Raw genomic sequence first — 26,597 nt, 5'->3', positions numbered from 1 at the left:
TCATGACTGTGAGATGGACTTGAAGTCAACCTGACCCTTAGTATGTCCCTAAGCCTGGTTTGGTTCATTGCAGATCTGCATGAGAGTAAAGAAAGGAAGATGCTGGGGAAAGTGAGCCTGTTTTTTTTTAGTGGTGGCACCACAAACTCTATGTAAAGCTTTTCTCTGTACTATGCCAGGCCAGTTTCATTGCAGTATCACTTAATTTTGAAGAAGAGGTCTGAGCAGGGTCAAGGCAACCCATATGAAGCTTGATCTAAAACCAGGCTAGGATAATTTAAGAATGCCCACACATCTCTTACCTATTTTAAGATGCAACTTAATAAAGTGCAACTTCTTTGCATAAGCAGGATTTATAAAGCAGTTCTTAAACCATCATATGATTTACAGCAGAGCAAGATGACTTGTAGGCACCTCGGCAATGCTTATCAAGTAGTAAAAGGTCATCTTTGCAGCCATATTGTAGTGGGGACTGAAATATTTCTTCCACCTTGCCCAGCCTGTTCAATGGCTATGATACATACAACATACTGGTTGAAGAAAAAGTAGGGATGCTACATTTAACTTGTTAAAGTTTAGGATGACTTAATGCCAATGACATTTATTTTTGGATAATGGCAGACCATGACAAGACTGCTTTTTTTTTTTTTTTTCCTTTTGAGTAGGATTATACCTTGTAATTAAAGAGCCAGCAGATGTGTCTATCCCATCACACTCCCTTTAATCAGCATATACCCAAATATGTTTTCTTTTGTTTCACTCGCTGTATTTTTGCCTACTAGTAAAAGGGGAAGCTCAAATAATTTTTAGTTTTTGGGCAGTTCCATATAAGGTGACCTGCTAAGACACCTCTCACACAGGGAAAACCTCAGAACAGCTAAGATGAAGCTCCATCCTTTCCTGAAGGATCTGTACCTAGTTGTCTGACAGAGCAAGACACTGAACTTGACAGCCAGCAAGACACTGAACTTGACAGCCTGTGAGGCTCCTCCAATCCCATCTGTCAAACCAGAATTTCAGATTTTACACATGTGCTCGTGCACACACATACTACACATTAAAGTTATGAGGTGTCTTGAGAAGGCAACTCGGTCCCTCCTCTGGCTGTCTGGATTTATACTTACTGTCAGGTCAAGGAAAGCAGACCTACAGTTTTACTGCTTGAGTTGTAACGTAGAGCTTCAGTAGCACTTTCCAAATCTTCCTTATTCAATCTTCCCAATTCCCTTGGCACTGCTTATTTCAGATTCCTCCTAGTCTATCACCAAGGTAACGATTCCTTTCCCCAACATCTTCAAAATTCTCTATCAGTACTGCTCCTCACAGCTAGAGCCCTGATCTGGCCCTACAACCTCTCCTGCACAGCCACTACAGCCACCTCCTGCCTCCTTTGCTCCCTTCTCAGCCTTTCAGCACACTGCTCTTGCCCAAGGCTCTTGGCACAGCAGCATGCTGGCACTTCAGCCAGACTCCTACCAAGTGTACACCCAATTCAGTTGTCCCATCTTGAATTTTCAAGCCTGTGTGCTGTTCCTTGCTTTAACATCCTAATACACACTCTCACATGTTCTGCTCCCTTTATGTTTCCCACTCCTCCAAATCCTTTCATCTTTTCCTACTCAGCCCCCATGCCTTTCTTATGATGCCTCATCAACCTGATTAGGCTGCCTCCTCCATGGTATCAAATAACACGAAACTCTCAAATCCTTCTTAAAATAAGTGTTACCTACTCTGACTTCCTGCCTTACCAAACAAGCTTAGTTTTAGTCCTTCTGTAAAAGCTTTTAAAAATACCACACTTTCCACTGTGAAAAACCTTTTGGTCATAATAAGATGCGTGCCAAATTGCCACTTGCCCAGGCTCCTTTGATGCACAGATCTCGTTCTCTTTGTTTAGGCTGTAAACTATTTGGGACAGGAACCTTGCCTTTAAGCAGCTAAAACACCGTGCACATTTCCAGCCCTGCATAATCAGTCTCATCTCTCCCAGGCAAATGGCCAGCGCTCATACGTTTCTGCTTCCAAGTTCTAAGTGCCCCGGTTTGCGTACCTCTCCTTCACCTATATATGTTTGCTCTTTTCTGCCTCCATAACTAAGTGTGGAAGTTATCTGCAACACTTCAGGAGCCAACCAAGTAAGGGAGTAATTTCCTTTGCTCAGCTGGTGTTTGTACATGCCCCCAACTTTCTGTGACCCCATCCTTACTTGAAATGTTGGTATGGGTGGGGATAGGGGGGCACTGGGCTAGAAATTAGCCAATTAATGATTTCTCAGCAAAAATGCAACAGCCCCAACCCTACATCTTCCAAACCACACAAGAATTTTCTTTCAAAATACTTTCCCCTCAGTCAGCAGTCTGCACTCACCCTCCCCCACTCCTCCGCTCCACCCCCCCTTTGTCAGACCTGCTTCTGGAAAAAGTCTCACTGTTCCAGAAAGCGATGCATTAATTCAACATGGACTTTGTTTTACTTGACTAAATATTCAGCAGAGAAAACAACTGTCCACAGTTATCAAATGTATTCATCTGCAGACAGAAGTTCTTCAGCCATTGTCATCCCCCCGCCCCCCCATTTTTTTTTAATAACAGAAAACCTCATACCAATAGATAAAAAAGAACAATAATGACATTTCTTCTAAACAGTTCTGTATTGCACGTGTTCTTTCTTCAACCAGCAAGGGGCAATAAACATTTACTACTTTCCTTGGAACACAGGGGAAGGGGAGGGGGGTCGACGAGAAGAAAGAACAAACTAAGTCTGAAGCTGCTCTATGCTGGTTTGATTCAGCACAGCAAAGCAGCCTTGTGCTGTGAGTGACAAACATTTAACCAGCATCAAGGACAAGCAGGGGGAAAGAGTGAAAACAAAGGGAGAAGTCCCGTGGGCAATGAAGGGGCTGCAGAAGAGGGCAAATCGGCTCTGGCGGAATGCTGGAAAGGGTAGGAATGCACGAGCATACCAGCCAGGCTGGATTACCAGTACTGATTGAGGGCTCTTTCCACAGCTAGAAAACTGACTGCACAACAACCCACCTGGGCTAGGAGATAGGGTTCAAGTATCAAGACCAACTCAAGATGAAGTTCAGGGTTACACGAGTGCCTTCGCTCTATGCGCCATCCATCTCTTCCCATCAAGCTCCCTCTCTCCATAAGTTAAGCAAGCAATACGAAGAACTAGTTTCCAAGTTCTAACTTTAACTCTTTCATTGAATAGCTTATTTTTTCCTGCTATCAACGATTCTTAAATAATAGGCTTATTTGGCAGAAATTCAGCTCAGATGTCACTATACTATTCATATGAATAACTTTAAAGTACTTTCCTGATTGTAACAGCTCCAGTTGAAAGTGTTGGGCACAAAATCAAAGCAGCAATAACTTATGTCAAATATCTGGCATATAAAACAGACATGTAAACCCCCAGTTTTCCCAATCAAACTGTAATAGCACAAATGACTTCTCACGAAATTAGCCTGTAAACAATCTTAAGTCCTCTTCGAGGGGAAGTTCCAAATAAACACATGTGTAGAATTAGCATTTTACCTGGTACAAGAGAACATGAACTCTGCAGCTTGCAGGTCTAACAAGTGTCAGGACTGAGGAAAACTACAAAAGTTCAGGCTTCTCCTCACAATCCATATTTGTATTATTAGAATTTTGTAAAGCATAGACAAAAGTTTAGAAAGTGTACCACGTTTAAAAACTTTAACATTCTATAAAAACAAGCTCTGCAACTAAGTAAGAAACAAACCAATGTAATCTCTCAGATCTGGGCACACCACGGACCATTTTAAAGAGAAAAGTTCAGCAAGAAATGTCATCTGTTTCTCTTTGTAAAAACAGACTACAGCTGTTCTCTTTGCAGGTTTCTTTTTTTTTTTTTTTTCAGCTTTAAAAAAGGAACACTACCATGATATTCAGTAATTTGTCTTTTGTGTTTCTTATTCACAGACCCAGTAACATTGCTCCCAAATATCTGAAGTTCAGGGATGCTTAGCCTCTTCAAATGGCTTCAGAAAGGGTAGAAATAAATAAGCCATGTGTTACTCCCATAAGGTAGTCTGTAACAGGGAAGCAAACACCCTTCCCTTCCGCACTTCAGCTTATCCAGTGTTTTTAATATCCAAGTCACTTAGAAAATCCTGGCCTTCAAAAACAATGCTTACTTCCTTCAGTTCTGGCTTTCAAGTGGGTCTATCATAGACCAAATCAGTAAAAATGCTTATTAGTGGTACCCAAAACACAAATATAAAGGGAAGCATCCTTTTACAGCTTGCTTTTAAACTCCAGTGAACTCTCAGAGCAAACCCTCCCAAGAGCTGGGACTATCTGAAGTAGAATATCGCTGGGTGGGAAGAATTTCAGCCAAAATGTTTAATTGAATTTATTTCCAAGAAAGAGGCCAAGTGGGGGAAGGGAAGCTGTTTTGCCTGCATGGAATAATTTTGGCAATCTCCTGTTTGAGCAGCTCTAGTTCTTCTGTGCTTTGGAGCAGGGACTTGAAGGTTGGCAGGGGGGTGCGTGTGCACACTTCACGCTGTGTGCACACTGTCATTTCTGTGCAAACCCACCCAAATTTGGCCTTGTTAGAAGTCTTTTGGGCTGGGATGGGAGGGAAAGAAAGGAGAAAGAATCTCTCCTGACCTCACATAAACTGTGATCTGTTAGAGAGCAGCGGACTGGACACCCAGAGAGACTCATAGTTTCAGCAACTGCGGTTTGGAAGGGGTAGATGTCTGTATAGGCTGCAGCTGTGCCAAAAGATGAAGCCACTGTCTCTAACCTGCCCCCCAAGTACTCAAATCACTTTACTTCCAATCAGCCTGCTCCTGTAAAAGCTCCCTAACCTATCGTGTCAGATGACATTAAACAGCTTATTTTTAGCCAGCCTGGCTAGCTGTGGCTGAAATGCATTGGAGAGGGCAGCTCAGCCATGGAGGGTGCCCCAAACCTTGAGATGCTGCAGTTTGTGCCAAGTTCAAGTGCCGCGATTTAGTTTGAGATAAAGCACACATTCTCCAACACACTCAAATTAGGCCCAAGCAGTGGGCCTAATAAGTAAGAAACTGTTATGTAGCAAGAAAAAGGCAGGGATAGAAAGGACTAAGGGAGCTTGTGGTGGGGAAAGATGCCAGGGAAGACACTGTGACACTGGTCAGAGAGCAGGTCTGGAGAAGACGCAAGCAGATGGTGGGCGTCAGAGTGCAAGAGGAAAAACCCGGGAATGCAACTTAGGTCCTTGAGTCTTACCAGTCAGCTATGCTAAGGGACTGATCATGCAGTCTTAATATTTTTATGGAGCTTTGTTTGCAATATTGTATGAATATGAAAGGATATATTTGTTTAAACTAGTAAACAAATTGTTTAGAAAACTGATTCCCAGAAATTCTCCCAGTTAAATTGCCAGGAAGTATCTGGCAGACTTTGACAATGCAAAGTAAGTAGTTCCTAAACTTTTGGGTCACAGAAATAAGCACAAGCTCTTTTTCACAAGCCAGCATGTGTGCTTATGGGGTTCCTTCTGATGCCTTCAGGGTGTATTTGGTGGCTGAGAAGCAAGACCTTGTCTTCTGAAGGTAGTTCCAGTTGCTGCAGGGTGAAGCTATAGTAGGAAGAACACCCCTCTTGTTATTTTGTTTTTCCTCAATAATTCTTTGAGGCAAAGGTACAAGGTCACTGAAAAGTTGTATGTGCTTGACACACACACGAGTCTGCACATAGAACTGCCACCAAATACAGGAGAAGATAGATTTCCTACTTTAAAAGTACGTTCTCTTCTTAGTAACAAAAGGCCCTTTCTCCTCAACTGGGAAGGCTCTCCTGTGCTTACATTTGGTTCCATCCCCTCAGTAAGGTTGTCTGAAAGTTAACAGAGGTGCAAGTGGTGCTTCCCCCCAGCTCCTTCCTTTTTAAAGTGCAATGAATACCACATCTGGACAATCCTGCAAGAAGGGCAGAAGGGAATAGAAAGGGACACTTTTACTCTGGGAAAGATGATTTACATGAACTGGAGAAATGCTTGGTTTCGAAGATTCCTCAGACTTTACCCAAACGCAGCTACAGAACACAAGGTGTTCCCCCCGCACCCCGCCATGCTCCCTCTCAGGCCAGAAAAACTAAAACAAAAAAATAAAAAAAATGTTGCTGGTGGTGGTATTTTAAACACCTAGGACTGATACCAAAAGCTGCCAAAAGTTCTGAAGAAGCCTGTCTTTAGTACCAAGCACTGTTTGCAAGGAAGAGGGGACTGAAACTGGAATGATTCTCATCTTTCCACACCAAGCACTTTTCCAGTGTGCACATCTCTGACCATAGCTTTTTGGCATTCTTCTCATTTTAATAGCCCTGAAAGTATCGCTTGTCCTCACTGAGGTAGGAAAGACTGAGTATGAATATGCTCAAAGTTAAAACGCAACAGATGTGAGTTTCCCCAAGCAGCACAAGGCGTCAGACTGCAGTTACCCTTGGTTTTTAGCCTCCAGCTCTTAGGGCGCCTTACCCTGCCTCCAAGACACCCTTCAAGCTGTCATGTACAAAATCCATATCTGAACTCTGGAACTTCAGTCTCTCTCTACCAGAGTGTTGAAGATGCAGACCCCAACACACAACAGCCGAAACTGCAGCATGGCTTTTGGGGCACCCTTAGGGGTTGATGCAATAGGAAGCTATTAATTCACCTCGACTTTGCTGCCTGTTGACTATCCCGCCTAGTGTCCATCGCCGGTCCAGGCGTCTCAGGTGAGCCTTGCGTCGCTTAGAAACTAGTTTGGAACATGGATGGGAATAAAAAAAAAAAAAAAAAAAAGAAAAAATGATGGGAGGGTGAGGAATAAAAATAAAACATGGCATTTACAAACAGTGGTCTTGTTAGCAGATATGGGCTGGGTGGGATGCAGACATTTCATGTTAGTTTATATAGCACAGTGGAACAAGTTAACTTCTTGAGCCCGTGCAACATGTACCACCTAGAATTGTCACAAATTGCCATCCTTGCTATTGGTTTTCCTTAAAAAACAAACAAACAAACAAAAAACACAAAAAAAAAAACCCCAAACATACACACACTCCAAAACAAGCTGCACAACTGAAAACAAATTGTCCAAGGAGGCTGCAGTGGCAGATCAGATCAAGCTCACTGCTGTTGCATCTCTTAGTTATCCTTGGAGAATTCAGCCTATTGCATATGATGTCAAACCCAACAGGGCTTTAACCCTTTCTAAGCAAAATTCTCACACTATAAACAAAATCCAGGAAAAAAAAAGGCAGCTTCTCTTATGTGAGTTCACTTGTAACAGCAGCACTCAGGAATAGAACCCAAGCGAAAAAGTATCTGATGTCTCCTCGCTTGCAACACGTGACTCACAATCACAACCACAGCTATTTCTCATAATCCTAGTATACTGATTACAAATATAAGGAAAACCCTAACCTTGCAATTATTGAGCAGGCTCAAGAAGCTAACAAGCCAGAACTGAGAATTAGTTACACACTGAAACAATAATTTATGCTTAAAATATAAACAAAAATAAGACACCTATGGAAATGGCATTATGAGAGCAGCTGTGCACAGAGGACACCACATGTTTTCTAGATCACATGCGTAGAACTGTACTCAGTTCTTTCTTCTGCTTGCAAAGGTGTGAATGACACAAGAACCATTGACTGGCACAGAAACACAGACAAACAATTCCCTTTTTCCATTTAAGGGTTTCCACACTAGTTTGGCAACTACTGCAAGGGTGCTTGGTGCTGCCACAAAGCAATGCAAAATATTACACTTCAGCTATCGCTAGGGTGCGAACACAACCATTTTGCTAGTGATGCTGGGAACGTGTTCATAAACTCTGATATCACATCATTAATAATCGCTCAATTCTGCTTATGTGCACTCATTTGGGGAATATACCCTTATACTCATGAGAGCAGACACCACTGTATTCTAGAACTATGTTCTGTAGACAATCAATCACAGCAAAATTATTTGATTATTTAGCTGAACAAGAAAAAGAATTAATAACTTCAAAAAAAAGTCACTTTTGCTTTTTTTCCCTTCATATCTGTCAGGGGGTTAGACCAGACTTCTGCACCCAGCTCACTCTCCTCAATTTCTCCTTTGCTGGAAGGCCTAGACATTCTCTAGTCACCATAAGGGGAGGTATGATAAGTGGTGCTGAACAGACACAATGCCTAGTTTGTGGTACTCTGTACCTCCCCTTTGATCCCATATGGGTCAAAGAACCACCACAAGTTTTCAGAGGAGCTGGATTTCAAATTTATAGATCACTGGTTTTGGCTAACAGAAATCAGTGATCCTCTTGGAAGCCCATGATGGCACAGAAGATGAACTGTCTTCACTTCGTACTGGCAGTGTTTTTCTTACCAATTGGTTTAACCTGGTGGCTTTCTTCAAATCAAGAGGACATTAGACTGCCAGTTAAACATACACTACACAAGAGGCAACACAAGACAACTCACCAGACATACACATTATAGCAGAGAAAGAAGCTAAAGCCTGCATTAGGAAGTTTCTACATAAGAAGGGAAGAAATGAAAGATGTTGAACTTAAAGGCTTGCAGGAAGGAGGGGTGTGGAAGGGATAGAAATTTGCTTCAGATGTCACCACAGAGCAGCTACCAACAGCTCCTTGCTGGCACTGGGATTTTGGAGGATTCAGCCATCCAGGAGCACCCCTTGAACACAATGGGTCAGAGATCCACCACACCACTTCCTCCTCACAACAGATGACTATACCCAGTGATTGCCCTTTCATATCACAATGATCCTTTTGTAAGAGTCAGGTTTTTTTCCTCCTCAACAATACTGAATTTTGCCATTCAATCCCAGACTTGGACTTGGTTGGTCACGCCACAGTTAGTCACCAGAAAGAATATTTATCAACAAGTGTCTAAACCTTTCCAGAGACAATTTTAAGATGTTTACTTTAACAGCTCCTGTGGCTGTGAATGTTTCTTTAGATTGCTTTCTGAATGTTTTCCAAGCCTTGTAAGACGGTGTTGGTCTAAACACAGGCACAGATCTCAGTCGACTGTCTACCCTCATCCTGACAAAAGATGTTGTGCAGGCTCAGATGCAGGGAGGAAACACTTTTGTCTTTCTCAGGGAACAGACTATTTAAACAGACACATGGAAATATTACTGCTATGTAGAGGCAGCATTATTAGTAAGTTGCATTCAGCACCTCCTTATCTTTACAAGGGCCTGCCACAGCAGAACAGACCTCTGGGTCTGCCGGGCTTGTGGACTCGTTCCAGGCCCACTGCAAATGGAGAGCCAAGAGGCTGATACAGAAGGCTCCCTACATTAGAGTTTTCACCCTTTCAAAGTAGGCAGAGTACAGATTGTGCGGTTGCAGGAAGTCATCATCTCCAGGAGTCACTCTGAAACTTGTATGAACTCTAAATCCTCTTAATGTGCCTTCCTCCTTGGTTATACTGGAGCCCCTTTCTCCTGCCTACTGAGAGAGTGTTGGCAAGTTTTCTGTGTAAGTATGTTCACTTTTATACACTTTTCTTTAAGAGAGTGAATCTGAGTTGTTCTTTCCTCTCTTAAGGAATAACTATTAGGAGAAGAATAGCCCAAACAAAGAACTGGGGGGCGGGGGAACAAAGAACAAAAGAAGTCTCAGCTTATGTGGTTAATAGCATAAAACAAAGTCACTGAAAAGCAAGCAAAAGCTGGAGCACATCAAAGCAGCTGCAGAGGTAATGCAATTCGATTTGTCACTGCGATAGAACTGAACAGAAAGGGGAGTCTCAGGTTTCAGCATATCTGGAATTGGAGTAAGGCAGGGAGCACGACTGCTGACCATAGCTGAGGAGAGCAGCGTAATGGATTAAAGGAGACCAAGAGGAAAGAGATAAGGAACATTTGATGGATTTTCCATTACCCAGGAAAGACTGCTGTGTGGCAACATCTCTGTGCAGAGTGCACTCCAGAGGGCAACATGAAAGGCAGAGGAGAGCTTGAAATGAAAGCAGTTTAAGCAATAAGGCTGTCAAGCATGCACCATATTTAAGAGTCAGGAAAAGGGAGGAAGCTATAGACCAACAGACAAGGCATTCTTCAACTCTTTCAGAAAAGAGCAGTAAGTTTTTTGTTTTGTAATAACAGGGAAACTTTACTAACTGCTGCAAAGCATCCGTTAAGATGTTGCATCATACCGGACTGGTTCCAGGCCTACCAGTCTACAGCCAGTCTGTCTCTAAACCCTAAGTGACCCAGGATATGGGTATCTTTGAGCAGGGAAAAATGAGTTACAGAGCCAAAGATTTCAATAAGCCACAGACATCACCCTTGGGGCCCAGCACAAAGTTATGTTTTGCCTGTGTGCTATCTTAATTTGCAGATGGTCACCCCAACGCATCTAAGCCTCCTGCCTGTGCTAAGAAAAGGTCAGCTGAGTTTCCACATACATTTTACCTAAGTGTCACATCAAGAGCACCTAGAAATTTAGCAAGAGATTCATTAGAATGGAGCAAATAAAAATAAAAGTGTCCTTTGTACACAGTTGCTACATGAGAAGTCCATTAAGATGTGGTTAGTCTTTCATAATGGAACAGAGGAACATGTGAGGTTGTACTATTCCATTTCTGGAACCTGAATTAAGCATCTTTAGCCAAAAACCAGCACAGCTAGATACATATACATGACAAATGGCTTCTCAGTTTTTTAATAGAATGAGACCACACCAAATAAAATTACCTTTTCATAAAATCATAGACCACAGCAAACAGTGGTAAAACTAGTTTCAAGGACTGATTAAAAAAATTGTAATGAGGAGCAACCATTAAAGTTAAATCTCACTCCTTTTAATGGCCTGTAGCTCTAACAAGCATCTTCTTCCAATTAAAAGCTCTCACTTGCATAATTTCTGCAAACAAGCCATGCAGGTTCTCTTCTTCCATCGACATGAGAGTCCAAGACCTCTACCCCAACATACTCCTTGGACTTGCACATAAGCTTTTTAAGGGTATTAAAATGAGTGTCATTTCATCTTTTGAACCTTTTGTCACACTGAACAGCCCAAGCTGATCACAAAGGGATTACAAGCACCGTAACTTCAATTTCTTCACTGATACAAGATGGGAGAAAAGGTTATTGCACTGGTTTAACACCCACAGATGGCAGCAAGAGTTGTCAAAGTTCTATAGGAGTGGAGCATAAAGCAAGTGAATATCAGTTTCCCCTCAATAACAAAAAGCTTTCCATACCTTCCCCAAGTTTGGATGTGTTGATGTCAGAGTCATCTCTGGTTCCATTTTGGGATTCCAGGTATGTAGCAGGAACCCAGCCCTGCTCCTCTGCTGTGCTTACAAACCACCAACCTACAAAAAGAAGTAAAAGAAGTTGCTCAGTCAACATTAAGAGGAACAAGAATAGCACTGAAAGGCAGCACAGAGTCAGCAGCTTTGGCGCAGGTTTGAGTTATTCTGCAGCCTCCTAGAAGAAGGGGCTTAGTCCTATCATACCAGTTCTATCAGATACTCTCACAACGGTAAACAAGCATGCAGGCAGGCCTCATGTAAAAAAAGGTTGCAATGGAGCAAACATCAGTTTATCTTAAGAAACCTGAAGTCTATCCATGACAACTCTGATCTGAGTTCTCCAATTCAGTTTCTCAAAGCAAGTCCTGCAAACTGTACATCTACAATCAAAACACTTTGTATGCATATATACGTGTATGTGAACATATGGGAAATAGCACAAACATTGGACAAATAATAATATGAGGCACCACAGAAGTCAATAGATGGAAATAGGCAAGACTTTAGTGGAAGGGCACAGGTTTCAGAACAGGATACAAAACAATAAGCACTTCTAGAGCACTTGTCACCACAGACAGTGTTTAACAAACATGGCCTGAATTCAATGCCCTGGGAAGCTGCAAAGTACTGCACAGAACAGAAATAAGAGACAAAAGCTAACTGAAATGTGATTTCAGGCCATAAGCACCAGTTCTTTGTCTTCCCACCTGAAGATCCACGTTTGTACCACCATCTACAAAAATGTTAAGTATTCTCCAACTACAGGTATAAAACCCTTAGGTCTCATGCATGGATGGATGAATAAACATTACAGATGAGCCATCTTCAGGTTAAATGCACCCCAACATAACTATCCTTGCCTCTTTTCTTGCTTGGCTCCATTGATTTATTAAGTCTTCCACTGGTTTTGATGTAGACTCACTCACCCAAGAGCTTGCTGCTCAGATATGAGCACAGCTAGAATCTGCTCCATTCAGGTAAGGTCAGGGGTTAAGATACAGGACAATAAAAAGCCAAGCAGGTAAACCATTTCCATTGTTTTCTACAATCTCCTGGTCTCCCTAAAAAAATGCAAGTTGCTTTGTCAGGACAGTGCAAACTATTGTTCAACACCAGTCTTTCAGCCTCCCCAAAGGAAGTTGAGAAAATAGCTACTTGTGTTCGTGTACAGCTTACAGATGTTAATGGCTGTCATAAACCCAACAAATTTCGCAGGAGACTCCCAAGTCTGCCTGTGATGAGCAAAGGCAGAGATGATGAGCCAACTTAGTCTGTAAATAGATGGGGCACAAAACCTAGTTAATTTATGGTGGGGTAAAGCCGCGAGTTGTGTGATGGCCACACAGCCCTCCCACCACTGGGAGGTCGCAGCCCTGGGCCCAGCAAGGGGAAGGCAGGCTTTGCTGGGCTCTGCCACCATGCAACATGCAACTTTCTTTAAAAAAAAAAAAAAAAACACAAACATAAAAAATTAGCAGAAACAATGCTCAAGTGTTCATGCTAAGTCACCCAAGTACATTTCAAATCCTGTCACGGAAGATTTTACCAGAGGACAGTAGTTACAAACCCTCGTCTTCCCCTCTGGGGCCTGTGGCTGGGAGACAACGAGCCCCAAGCAACAAACCCCTCACTCCCACTGCACAGCTGCTAGGTAGCTCTATTTATTTACTCTCAAGACTCAGGCAAGGCTTTCCGTTTTCTGGCCCAGCAGAGGTTTGGAAACTTTGCTTCACAAGGCTCATGGTTGGAAAATTTAAATTTAGTTATTCCCCCTCAGCAGGAGGTGGATTCTCCTGCCACAAAGCCCACAGCAGTGAACACGCAGGATCTGCCAGACCGTTTCAAAAACACATCTTCATGGTTGTTCCTTCCTTTACTAGTAACGTATCAACATGGGTAGCAAACACAGTTTAACATACACTTATAATTAGGCACAAAATGTCAGAAGCTGGCGTTCAGCTGATACCAATTAGACTGAAATAGTTTATGTAAACTCTTCCTCAGAAAGAAATTAAACACAATTGCACAGAAAGGACTTGCCTACACTTAAAAATGTCTGCTTGGGCCAAATGCAAACCATGGTAAAACTGTCCTTGGAGGGCCGGGCACGGCCTTGACGCTGACCCAGTGCTAGCCCATTCTGCAACACAGTTCCTCAGGTTTGGCTCACTGAGCTGCACCGTGGCCTCAGAGCAGAGTTTAAGGTCTTGTGTTTGGGGCCATAGAGTAGCTGAGCCTCCATCCATCTAACAGGGCTCCCTGCTAAAAGGCAACCTGGGCATGCATACACATGCCTCCCCCATATCACTATGCCTCTCCTACTGCTGTTCCCAGCTCCTGAAAGGCCTTGTCATGGAAACCTCACGACTCCACTGATCTTACAAACAGGCTCCCATGTACCCATTGTAGGTCAAGTCACATTTGAGGTAAATTACAATCAAGTAACTCAACCAAATCCATTATAACATGCAGACAAAACATGTAGCAGTCTAAGTGAGGTTTTAAGCTGCTTTGATTCCTCAAGCCATCACCAAGATTAAAGCTCCTAATTGCCACAGAGCTCATGAAAGTTAACATTTATTTCTACAAATTTCCTTTATAAACTATATGCAAGAGTAAAGCATAAACAAGAAACCTCTGCAACTACTGAGAAAGCAGCAGCATCTGCCCAGGTTCAGAGAAAACCAGCCCCTGCTCTGAAAGTCTCCCATTTCAAGTTTGCTTCTCAGAAGGACAAAAAAAAAGGCTTTAATGAAGCTCATTGGAATAGCATACCCACAGAAAAAAGTACATTTTACTTAAACAGCCTGAACAACTGAGAAGCCCGAGAAGCTTCCAGCAGCACCCCCCAGCAGCAGAGAAGTCAAAAATGGATGTTCACAAGCAAGACGTGCAAGGTCCTTGACCGACTGAGCAGACACTGCAGTGGCAGCTCACTCCTTATGAGGCAAAAATCTGAATTACGATGGCACATCTAAGCCATAACCCTACAGAAAGGAAATTACAGCATAGTGCAAGAATTGACAAATTCCTAGCAGAAAATGGCTGAAGTGCAGACGAGTTCCGCGACACAGTCCATGCACGACAGCCATGAACTACAGAACTCTGCCCAGCTGATTGATTACAAAGTACTTGCTCTGCACCATCCCCTCATTAGAAGTAGTAGTAGGGCAGTTGCCATTTGGTCCCACCAACCCTTTCCCCCCAACTCTCAGGTTCTTGGGGGTTCATGTTTTGCAGACAAATTAGCCAGATTTGCCTTTGTTTGCAGAAAGTCAAGCCTATAATGGCACAGACTATCTCTTGTCGCCTCCCCTAGCATCTTTCCCAACCCAGAGCATCACAGAAACGTTAGAAAACTTGCTTTTGAAACACAGAACAAAACATTGCATTTATTTTGAGTTCCCCTCTATGCTGGAGTTGAGCTCGACTTCACAATTCATTATTAAAACCATTCTGCAGCAACATCTGCAGGGAATTACGTAAAGTTATCTCCGTGCACTGCCAAGCCAGTCTGAGGTTCGCTCTTGCACTCACACCATCTGTAAAACTTAAGCAGTGCTTTACAGCTTGAGTTAACCCTTACAGATGCCCCTATCTCTCAGCCATCAAAATGCAACTCTAAAGCTGATGAGGCATGGATGTCTAGGCTAGGACTCATCAGCCCTCATCCCTCATGAAGATTCAAAGGGAGTTTGAGCCCCACAGAAGGCACACAGGGGGTTGTTGCCACTGCACCCAGACCAAGCTCAGCTCAAGCTTTGCTGCATTACTCCAAATCCTGCTTAACTAATCCAAGAATATTAATTTTTAAGGTAGAAGTGCAATTTTCTCACACATGTTGACCCTTTGTTTGGCATCTGTCAGCATCCCTAGTTGCGATAGCCAAAATGTCTCTATGTTCACAGAGTCCATCTAGGCTCTGATAACTCTCAGGCGTTTTCGGCATGGCGCAACAACAGTTACTGAGATGAAAGGTTCCACTCACCACACATACATACACATGGCAAGATGATGACTGCAAAGTAGATTGGTCACACTGGAGAGTGAATAAATGACAAAAGCACTTTGGTTCTAAAAATCATGTGTTTTTTTTTTCTCTTTTTAAATTGTATACCCAGCCCTCTCCCCAAAAGGTTTTTTAAAAAAAAAAAAGCACACAAATTAAGCAAGTGTTATCCACAACTCACACCACGAGAAACTACTGGAACACAGTTAAAGGACCTTATATGTAAGCTTTGCTTATGTTTACATGCATCCTCACCCATCCACACTACAATATTGTCCCTTTCTCCACACCAACAGGAATAGCTAGTCTTCCTGTTGAAGTCTGCCTGATCATAAGATACTATAAAGCACTTACTTTTTTTCTTTAAAAAGACCCCGTGTCCTGGTTTGAGGACCTAAACCACGACACCCCGTAATTGCTAGACCATGCTGAACATTGGTTTCCAATTCTCCCCTCAGCCATTAATTTCTCTGTAGACTTTGATTGTCAGTTTATAAGCTTAACTAAAGTAAACAAGAAGGATAGCAACACTGTACAAGGGAATGGAAACCTCTCCTGCCTGAGTGGACTACACATTCTTCTAAACAAATACTTAAATAACACTCCACCTCTCAAGAGTCTTGGAAAAATCCCACTCAAGCAGCAGTCTGGTACATTTTACACGTGTGTGCTCTTTGGGCTTCAGAGAACTGCTCCCTTTTAAGTCCTTCTGCCTGGGAACTCTCTTTTGGGTTTTTTTTTTTCTCCAACAATTTAAATTGTCCTACAAAGCAGTACTAGATGCAATCAGGTCACTTCCAGACCCGGCACACAGACCTTTTCATGCCAACAGCTGATTACTTTCCTTCAGAGATGTGATCTGCTTCATTAAAAAACAACTAAGGTAAGAGTATTGCTGTACAAATGAAGGTGGTTACTTCTTTCCACCTCTCTAGAGCTCTTCCCACACAGTACATGTATATTTGATACACACAGGGAAGTCAGTTGTAATTGCCTTGGACAAACCTCCAAAGAATATGCAAAAGCAGAAAATAAAGGCACTGAAAGTAGCATTTTGCAAAAGGGATTTTCTGCAGTAAGCATATTCTCACACCCACTTCCTAAAAATTGCCTACAGTGTCCATATGCTGTTAGACACTATCACTGTGCATGCTGGCTCTGCTCTCTGGAAAAGGCTCCTTCAGTCCCACACACTTGGCAAAGGCACTGAAAGCACTGAATTTGTATGAAGGCCAGTGTCTGATTTCTGAGCATTTTGTCCTCACAATTCACAGAAGCAGCACCTTTCTTTCAAAAATGGAGATATATGCAAGAGGTCCTCCTAGCATGGAGCTGACTATAGTTTGGGGTACAGAAATCTATGCGTGAGTCACTGCACAACAGACCAAGGCTGTCGTCTCAGGATGAATTATTAAAGTTGGTGCAATATTAAAGGCAGCTTTCATCTTTAAACACATAATGTTTCCCAGCCTGTGTGCACTGCAGACTTCACTGCAGTCACCACTCAACCATGAAGCAATGTTGGTCTCGTTTTAAAGGTGGAAGTGGGTCTCAAACAAAGACAAGCTTTTGAAGAAAGATGTGCTTGTGGCAGACATCCTACTTGAACGCAATTAAGATCCCCAGCGCAGGTTCACAGCCCTTTCTGTGCCATACCCAAAGCAGACTGGGCTACACATTAGGATTCCAGCTCAACCACGTGTCATGATCCTTCCAGCCAGTTCGTGTCCTAGAGCTACATGCTATGAGCATGGTTCACATGGGCAACACCATGTCCCATTGGAGCCTCATTTTATAAAGTCTTGCAACCTCAAATGCCTATGCCTGACTGCTCTCACAGTCCAGAGTGAAGGTTGTTTTCTTGCTTGCAAGTACTCTGGTTGAACTCTGGGCACCAAGTACTGCTTTAGGGATTCAAGAATAAGACTCACCACCCCAAGTTATTGCTTAAATCCAAGACATTTATTAAATTTGCTGATGAAATACCCCAAGAGCCCCATAGCACTGTGATGGGGCAGAGTTATTAGCTTTCTTATGAGATAAAAGAGGAAAAAGGATCACACCCATCACTCCTTTCCTAGTAGGCCAGCATGGGAAATGGGAGCTTCTACATGGGTTATGAAACAGGTTTTCCACTATAGCATTAAAAGCTGAATGATGAATTTATTTAAGAAACATAAGCTTCTCTTATAAAAAAATTAAGATCTGAAGTGTAATAAGCAAGCATTTTGCTCCTGATACCAAATATGACACAACATCTGACAGGACATACATGAGAAATGGCACACGACTGCTATTCAACAGCAGTCACACAGCCACAGACAACACTCTGCCCTGCAAGCTACCCTCAGTATTTAAACAAGAATAATAGCTTTATTATTTAGTGAAGAGAGAACATATCAAAAAAGGAAAGGAGGCTGCACTCTCCTGTGCCTTGTTTCAGCATTCAACTAAATGTAACGACAGGAGTCCCTACAAAAACATAATAGGAACACAACCTTAAGAGCGTCACTTTGGAACCCTGACAACCCAAAAACCCACGTGCACTGCCCCTGAAAACACTTCTCTCCCTCCTTAGGGAGAGTCTGAAAGCTCAGTTGTGTTCTCATCGGAGTACAGGCTGCAGCAGTTTTTGCTTAATTCAGAGATGGAAACACTTGAGAAGGCAGCTTCCTGAGGTGAGGGAGAAGATGGGGAGCAGGAGGCGGGGACTTCTGGAAGGCTGCACTCTGTTGATATCATTTTTTGGCTATTAACAGGACAGCACTTTACCTTATGGAGCTAACAGTTGGAAGAAATGGCTGAGTGCCGAGACCACAGTTTGCTGTCCCTCCACCAATATTTGATAGTAACTGTAAGCGCTTGGGACTCAGCAGCAGCACAGGGAATTGCATTCCATGCACTGCTTTAGATGTTACTGAGTTCATGGAAAATAGAAGTGAATCACAGAGTTTGGGTACTCTAACATATGAGGGAGAGAATAGACTTCCTTCCTGCAATGACTGGCTATTGAGGTAACTGTATGAAGTCTATATGATTATGGATTTGCTATCCTAATCCTTCCAGTCTGTCTCCTTCCTCCATCTCTACTACTAATCTTGTGGTGTCAGTAGATAGACGCTTCTCAGCTGCGCTGTTAGCGTATCCGTACTCCAGTTCCTATGGCTGCAGAGCTGGCTGGCACAGAGGGCTCACTACATGTGAATAAATATCTTGGTTATTGCTGCCACACAGTTTTTTTTTCTGGACCAAAAGCAGCTGACTAGGTGTGTACATAAGTGCTCAATACAGAGTCCCAAAGTGCATCTCAGATTCTGGCTTAAACATCTAGCTTGCTTGGATTGGTTTCACATTCCACTATATGCATAAACACACACGTATATATGTGGAAATTCGCACCCTGACCTCTTCATTCAAATACATATTACTCTAGTCTTCTACTGGGATTGGAACCATGTTTCCTCGTACTTCTGGAAAAAGTAGAAGTGTTCAGAACATGGGAAAGTTCATGGGAAAAGAGAAAACTGGATAATATACAACTCAGCTTAATACTTTATGGGTTACATCACTAGTAGAGACGATGGATATTCAGAGTATTAGACAACTAGGAAATACCACATTACTGTATTTGTTCAAATCTTATAAGCTAGGAGGTGACAAACCTTCCAAAGGTGCACATTTGTCAAAATACTTACATATTTTTCTCTTATTAGAGTTGTGACTTCTTGTGTATATGTGTGTGAGTTGTTTAAATAAATCACACAGTTTATCTTTGGGTTCTGATAATACAAACTGTTAGTTACAAACTCCCAGTGCTGTATGTGCAGCTATTTGCTATAGCCCAATTGTTACCCAGGGGCTTCCCCTCCCTGTTTAAAAAAAGGACCTCAGATGTGTATTGACACAGCTGGAATGAAGGAATCTGCCAAACACATTTTCAAGAATTGGCACGTACATCCGCAAAGCCATCATATAATCCACTACAAATTACACAAGTTGTGTCCTTAAAGCAAGTGAGTAAATGCACTACCTATTACATTAACAGCTACAGAAAAGTCTTGGACACTGCCTGTAAATCCCAGATCAAGTCTCATCACACTCCAGGTCACCAGCTCCCCCTAAACTGTCAAGTACCCTGGGGTCCCCAAGACAGAAGCAGATGAAAGCACCACTTGATAGGCCCGCCCATGGTCAATTCCAAAAGACATGCAGCCAACATGCCCAAGGCATTAGCCAGCATCCCCAGACCACTGAAATTAGAGGATCCACAAAGCAATGAAGTCAGCTGGTTCTACAGGCCAGTCAGCACCCCAGAATTTGAAAAAAAAAAAAAAAAAAAAAAAAAAAAAAAAAAAAAAAGTGTGCCAAGGCTGAAACATCTTAATGCCTTCTAAAAATAAATTTGAAACAATCTTTCCCTTCCTGCTTTACTTGATTTCAAGAACACCTAACAGTGAAACTGTCTGTGCAATGTGAGCTGCATTCCACATAACCCAATGTGTTTGCGGCTCACAGTCTTTGTTCAGTACAGGAACAAAAGAAGCTGAGAGAGGGAGTGCTTTACTTGGAGGAAATATCTCATCAATCACAACAAGGAACAAAGCTATGTTTAGGTGGGCGTACTATATTGTGCAAGCAGCCTGGCTGCACCTGCTAGCCTGTAAATGCCGAGTACTGTACAGTAATTGGAGTAAAACAAGGTCCACCCATAACCCAACAGCTTTCAAGAGGTTATTACTGACTTGCACTAGTATACTGGCCAATATGGTCCTGCCATCCAACCCACAGTACCAACTCAGTTATTACAGAAAATACCTGTTTACTGATCACAGATTTTCCATTTTTCATCTGATCTGCTTGGAAACAGGATTTCTTGTCTCACCTCAAGTTCCGGTCACACAACATATCAATTTTCACCTTTTCTTGCAATCTTTTTCTCTTGGAAAGTGATATATTTACATGCACCCTTTAAAGATGAAGTCTTTGCAATTCCAGTAACCACAAGGCAAGGTAGATTGCTAGAAGGCACACAGACTTAACAGCCAGTATAAGAAGTCTCTATGGGCAAAAAATGGCACTGGACAGTATCTTCCTTTCTTTTTCCCTTCTCCCAAAGTTTTCTTTACTGCAGTAGGTTCCAGAAGTTGCCCAGTGAAGATACCGACTGCTGCTAATGTCTTTCAGTACAGCTTCCCTGATCAAAGGGCACTTCCATTCCTCCATGTTTGATTACAGCCCAGAGCCTTTAATCTTCTACTTCCAAAAGGACTTCTGTCCTGTCTCCTTTAGTGTTTCTACTTGTAGGAAGATGTAGCTCAAAGTAGGAAAGTTAAACAGTAAATCCATCTCCCATCCTCCTTAAACCCTGTCCCCCCCACCTCCTCTCCAGCAACCCATCATTTAAAAGTTGAAATCTATAGATCCGAGGTTTTAACAAACCTGCCAAAATTATACTGTAGACACGAAATTTAACTAAATCAATAATTTACAAGAGCTCCCAACCACTAGTGGTTTTTCTGGGGCATGGATAGGGGACTCCATCACACACCACAAAATATACAGAAATCAGGTGGGCAAACCCAGCCCGTGGCAGCAGAGAAGTAACCCACCACCTTCAGAAAGGCCATGCCAACACAGCCAGCTCCTGCAGCAGTTTTTCCAGAGCCACAGACAACTGGTCACAGTGAAGGCATGCACACAGATGGCTTTCCACCCCACAGGGCATGGGGAGCTCGGCCCCAGCAGCCAATGGAGACTCTCCATTAGTCATTACCAGTTGTGGGGTTGTGTATTTTCTGTGGTCAGCCAACAGGGTGCAACAGTCAAGCTCACAAGTAAATTCCCTTACATTCACAGGACTTAATCTTAAAGCAAACACATTTTGTGTCCAAGCTTTCTTTAGGAAAACATGAATAAGCTTTCAAATGGGCCTCATAGTAATCTTGTCCAAAGATTACAAATTACTTCCTAGCAGTTTAAAAAAGTTACAGACCCCCAACCCCAGCTGATAGGAAACAGCCTTCATGGGCAGCAGAGAACAGCCAATATTTATTTCCTGCACAGATTGACAAAAGTCACTTTTGCTTTAATTTCTTGTTCTGAAGTCAGGGAAGGTAGTGTCAGTTGCTTACTGGGAAATCCTCAAAATCACACAGAATCATGAAAAAGAGACTCTCTGGACTAGGAATGATCCTAGCAGAGTAACAAACAGTACTCCAGGTGCTAGAGTCAAAATCATACAGGAATCCCTTATTTTAGTCAAAAATACATCTGCCACCTCTGAAGCAGATTTTAGTTAGCTCAGGACAGAACAGAGCAACACTGGGCAAGAGCTTGAAGCAAGGAACAGAGGCTAGACTATATCCAGCAGAAGTCATAGGATAAAGCAACCGAAGATATTAGTTCAGTCTGAAGCACAGCTGAGTCACCAGACAAAAAACACTGCATTTTACAAACAGCTCTTATGGGATCCTTCTGGACCACAATACTTCTGGCTAAAGGAATGGAGACACCTCGGTTTGCCGGTGCCCAGCACAGTGTGCAGAGCACACATTTCCACATCCTGCCTGTTCCTTGAAGCTCTGCCGTCCAAATACAACTTCTGTCCAGCTCTATTTATTAGCTAGATCTGGCAAGATTGTAGCCCAGATGGTACGTTATCACAAATACTGATGTAAGCCAAACTGAATGCTCTGCTCTCCCTCTGACACTGCTTCATTGCTTTTCTCCCGAGCTCCATTCAAACCATGTTTCTGCAGTGACCCCGGGAGCTGAGCCTCAAAGAGCTGCCTGCACAAGGCTGCAGGAAATGACAGCCTCGGAAATGAGTACCCGAGTGACGAATAGCAGGCTACAAGAGCAGCCGGCGCGTTAGCGGGCTGCCAATTATTGAATTACATTGTATTGAACAAGGACATACATGGGCAAGCAGGATCACTGACACTCCCCATAAGAGATTACAAATCCAATTCAGTGTTTTCTGAAGCCTTTTTCCAGGGTTCTCTAAAATTTAGGAACTTAGACTTATTATTGTATTTTGTTCACCAGGAAGCTGAACTGGCCCTATTTTGAGCAGATTATGGAAAACTGGAAGAAGAAAAAAAAACAGGTAAAGAAATTTGCCTTTTATCTTTATCCATCGTGAAGAACCCAGACAGTGAGAGCAGCCTGTGCCGGGGAAAACAGAGGGAACGTTCACCTTTAGGAAGGGGGAAAACTGAGCTCATCCATACAGACTTAAAAAAAAAAAAAAAAAAAAAAAAAAGGCAAATAGGAATTACTAGGGTATCTGGTTCCATCAGCTCTAACAAAAAGGTTCAGCAGCAGCATAAGAAGGTGAGTATAGGACAGCTACTGAGGCAAAAACCTCTCGTAAGATACCTATTTTCCCCCCCTCAGCAAAAAAGCAGTCTTCTTACCTTACAGAAAATACTCTCCACACAGCCAGGTAACTAAGCGTTTGTTTCTACTCATTCCGGCTTAGCTCCTGGATAAGAAGGCTACAGACTTTGCTCAAGCACCTTTGCAGGGTTTTTGCTACATGGTAATAAGCGTGTAATTTCCCTGCAGCTTGCTTGGTTGTCTCACCCGGGATGTTGACTTTAAAGCCTGGTATTTAGTCTTTGGTGCTCCTTGCAGACTGGAAAGGTAGCCTAGACTCAGAGCAGAGAACTGCTCTGCCTGGAGCGGCTAGAAACACCTCACTGTCTTGCACTATGGGAACATCAATGGCAGCATTGCTATTAATATCTTCTTTATAGAGAAAGGCTGTGTTGCTGCGACCTCAGTTGCCAGCCTGCCTCCAGGAAGGCACCCTTAAGTGTGCAATAAGTCAAAGTCCCGATATTTAAACATTTTCATTTTCTGACTCTCCAAGCTTAATCAAACAAAGCCAGACCAGGCACTAAGCACAGATTTGCTGGCAATAATCACTGAGGCTGGTCTTCTGATGCTAAATAAAGGTTAGCAAGGCAAATTAACGGTGTGAGATACAGAAGAGCTGTCAACCTCCACGCATTTCACAGAGCTGAGACAAGACAAATATATAATTGTGAGGCTTATTCCTTTCCATTAGGAATAAATCAACCATGAAACAAGGGCAAGAGTAATGCTGTCCTTGGGCAAAAAGCTGAGATTTGCAGACCCTCCATTACAAACCCACATGCGTTATACAATACAGCACCATTTAAAATAAATAAGCAGCACAGTAAGGGATTACCTAAACCTGTTAGACAGATGATATAGTGGCATACTGTTTATCTTTTCAACAGGGAGTCACTTAAGCTTACCCTATGAGTGCATGCAAAATTAAACCCTTCTTTCTCCCCAATACAAGGCTACCAGAAGAGGACACGCCGGACTGCCTGTAACTACCCCTGACCTGACTCTGCTGCAAGTGCTATACTTTCCATGTGTCTCCTTTCTTTGCACAGGTAACTGCGATTCCACAATCACTTTGATGCTAACATCACAGAATACCTCGAGTTCAGGAATTTTGTAACCTTGTACTTTTCAGGATTTTGCTCTTGGCAGATTGATGGCCTTTTTTCTTTTTCTTTCTTTTCCCCCCTTCCCCCAAAATGCATTGATTTCCCCTTCTTATTTTGGGAAGGGTCAGTGATGGAGCACAGAGGCTACACATTCACTGCAAGCTGAGAAAGAGGATGGTCCTGCTGCTGGGGAGCTGGCCTAGCTTTGGGGAGTTCTCTGCAAGAGAACTGAGAACCAGACCAGTTCTTTTCCTGGGAGGAGTTTTTCCCTCCCCAATTTCCAAGTCTCAATTACTTCCATTCCCCCCCCCCCCCCAAATAAGAACAGTGTTCCCTTTGTCTGTCCCTTATGTAGGCTTCCATTCTCTGGAGACAAGGCCTAGCACAACAGGACCCCGATCTCAGCTGGGCCTTAGGCACTGCCATAAAAAACAAACACAGATCACAGAAGCACAGCTCTTGCAATGTAAAACAGCCTGGGTAGTAAACAAGTCTTTGCATAGGTCTGTTAGCTGACATGCTAATTACGATGCTGGAATGCTACGGTTTAACAAAAGCTTATATGGCCTGAAAATTTATTCTAAACCATCCTATTTAGTGACCATGTGTACACATTTGGAAGGGTAAGCTGGAGTTCACTGCAATACCCACTTGAAGTAGATGCAACAGTACACTTCCAGCAAGATCAACTGGACTACTACCACATTTTAGGATGACTAATGAATTGAAGTTTCCTCAGCAAGCTTCCCTCCCAAGGGCTGCGGGCAAGGATTACAAAGTGGAAAGAACCCAAGCTGGGTAGAAAGGAAAGTACACACTCCTGTAGCTGCTAAATCCCTACTATGGAAGGAGATTACCCATTGCACTTCAGAGACATCTACTCCTCCCATGCTTGTTTGCATGGGCTTTTCAACACACGCCCCAAGTTCTCAGACTCCAGCTCAGCAAAACATCATGCAATACAACCTGCAAAAGGCAACTAAGACCATGCATTTTTGGGAAGGACAAATGTCACTTCCGAATTCCCTTCTAATTTACAGAGTCCCTCAACACCAGGCATGAGAGGAGCCACCTCCAAAGCACACTAGTCCCTTGATGAATTTCTTTGTCAATCTTCTGGCTAGTAACTGACACCTCCTGAAGGTTCAAAACTGCCTCCTGATTGATGTTCCTCAGTCCCATGATAAGCTATAGCACAGCTCTTTTGTGCTTACAAGCCATATTTGTGGAGATCACACTTTGACCGACCCATTTGTTGCCAGTTGCCAGTATACGTCAGTGGGGTTGCCTGGTACCAACACACGTAATGTGGGCTGGGAGCACAAAACAAGCTTTTTGATGTGCTTATTTTGACAATGGCCACACACTATACTTGCAGTAGTTCATGTTAGTGATTCATTAGTATTAATTACACGGTATTAACTTATTAATTTTATTTCAAAAAAGCCTTCCCAATCTGCCCTGCTAATAAACAAGTTCATCCAGTTGCCAAACAATAATAGGAATTGGTTTAATAAAATTTGGAAGTCTGCTTTACATGGTGCTAAAATTAAGGGCTTAGTTCTCTGACCTACAAAACCTTAGATTTGTTGGTCACCTGCCAGCATGTATTATCTCAACTGTCAGCTATGCCCCTACTTGCTGGTCCACACTCGAAGCTGAAAGAAAATGAAGATTCAAAGGAGATTCAACATCTGGTCTGCCCTCTTGCATCTCACAGGCCATTAATGCCGTATCACCTGGCTCACCAGCGCTGGCCTAATAACCTTTACCAGACTACTCATTCTGAGGAACACAGCTTTTTTTCTGTAGCTGGAATGACAGCTGTGCCCTGTGGCTATTCCAGAGTCAGAGGGCACCAGTGACCAATATCTGAGCATCATGGACTGGCCTCAGCCAGCAACAAAGAACCACGCAGCCGCTCGCTCGACTCCCACAGCCGTGGGAAAAATCGGCGGAAAAAGGCAAAACTCGCGGGTTGAAATAGTGTAATTTAACAGAACAGACAAAGGGAAGAAGAAAGAAAAACAATAACACCGATAAAGGAGTATAAGAACGCGATTACAGTACCGCCGCGCAGCGCACCGACCCAACTCGCACCGCCGCAGCCCACCCCCGAGTGGCGACTGCCTCCCTCGCCCCGGCTAGCGCCTCTTATAGCCGGGCATGGGTCACGTGGGATGGAATACCCGCCTCCCCTGCCGGCTCCTTGGGGAAATTAACCCCATCCTTGCCGGAACCAGGACACTGAGGAACAGACATCTAACCTGCTTCCCAAGATGCTTGGAGAAGATTTGAGTGACAGAAAGGTGGAAAGATTCAATCTTGCAACATTTGTCCAGCTAGATTTTAATTTTGTTTTCCCAATTTTTCCCTACCTCCTAGTTCCCAGTTACCTTGGCAACACCTTCCAGGAGTCCCAGAAAAACTCAAGGCGATCCAGACAAAAATCTCAGATATTTCTGTCAGCCTATCACATGAGCAAGTGAGGTCAGAGTGACCAAGCTAAAGCCTTGAGCATCACAACCACTGAAATTTCAGAGTATGGTTTGACTTCATGATCTGTTTTCTGGTTTGAACAAAACACAAATCCATATTCTCCTAAAGCCCGAGAATATCTAACCCTATGACAGGATGTGATCTGCTTCTACTTGGATGCAACAAATGAGGTGTGACAGAGAGGAGATTTCAAGAGCACCTTCCCACTGCAAGAAGCAATTAGTCAATTTTGCTCATGTTTGCTTCTTTTAAGTCCTGATCTCTCAGGAGAATATAATACTCATTACAGTAACCTTAGAGCTCTGTATGACATTT

At 43.0% G+C, this 26,597-nt stretch overlaps 1 protein-coding gene across 1 annotated transcript in view; it reads right to left on the bottom strand.

Annotated features, from left to right (window-relative positions):
* SH3PXD2A (SH3 and PX domains 2A) overlaps positions 1-26,597 on the bottom strand; it is a 66,661-nt gene that overhangs the window by 18,460 nt on the left and 21,604 nt on the right. The window contains exons 2-3 of the mRNA XM_082486143.1: positions 11,232-11,345; positions 6,677-6,760 (exon numbers count right to left, since the gene is read on the bottom strand). Of these exons, the coding sequence (XP_082342269.1) occupies positions 6,677-6,760; positions 11,232-11,345 (198 nt within the window). The remainder of the gene's footprint in view (positions 1-6,676; positions 6,761-11,231; positions 11,346-26,597) is intronic.

The sequence above is a fragment of the Vanellus vanellus genome (genome assembly GCF_965231255.1).
Source record: "Vanellus vanellus genome assembly, chromosome: 7".
Taxonomy (NCBI): domain Eukaryota; kingdom Metazoa; phylum Chordata; class Aves; order Charadriiformes; family Charadriidae; genus Vanellus; species Vanellus vanellus.
The sequence above is the reverse complement of the archived record's forward strand: the minus strand, read 5'-3'. Positions and strand labels throughout refer to the sequence as shown.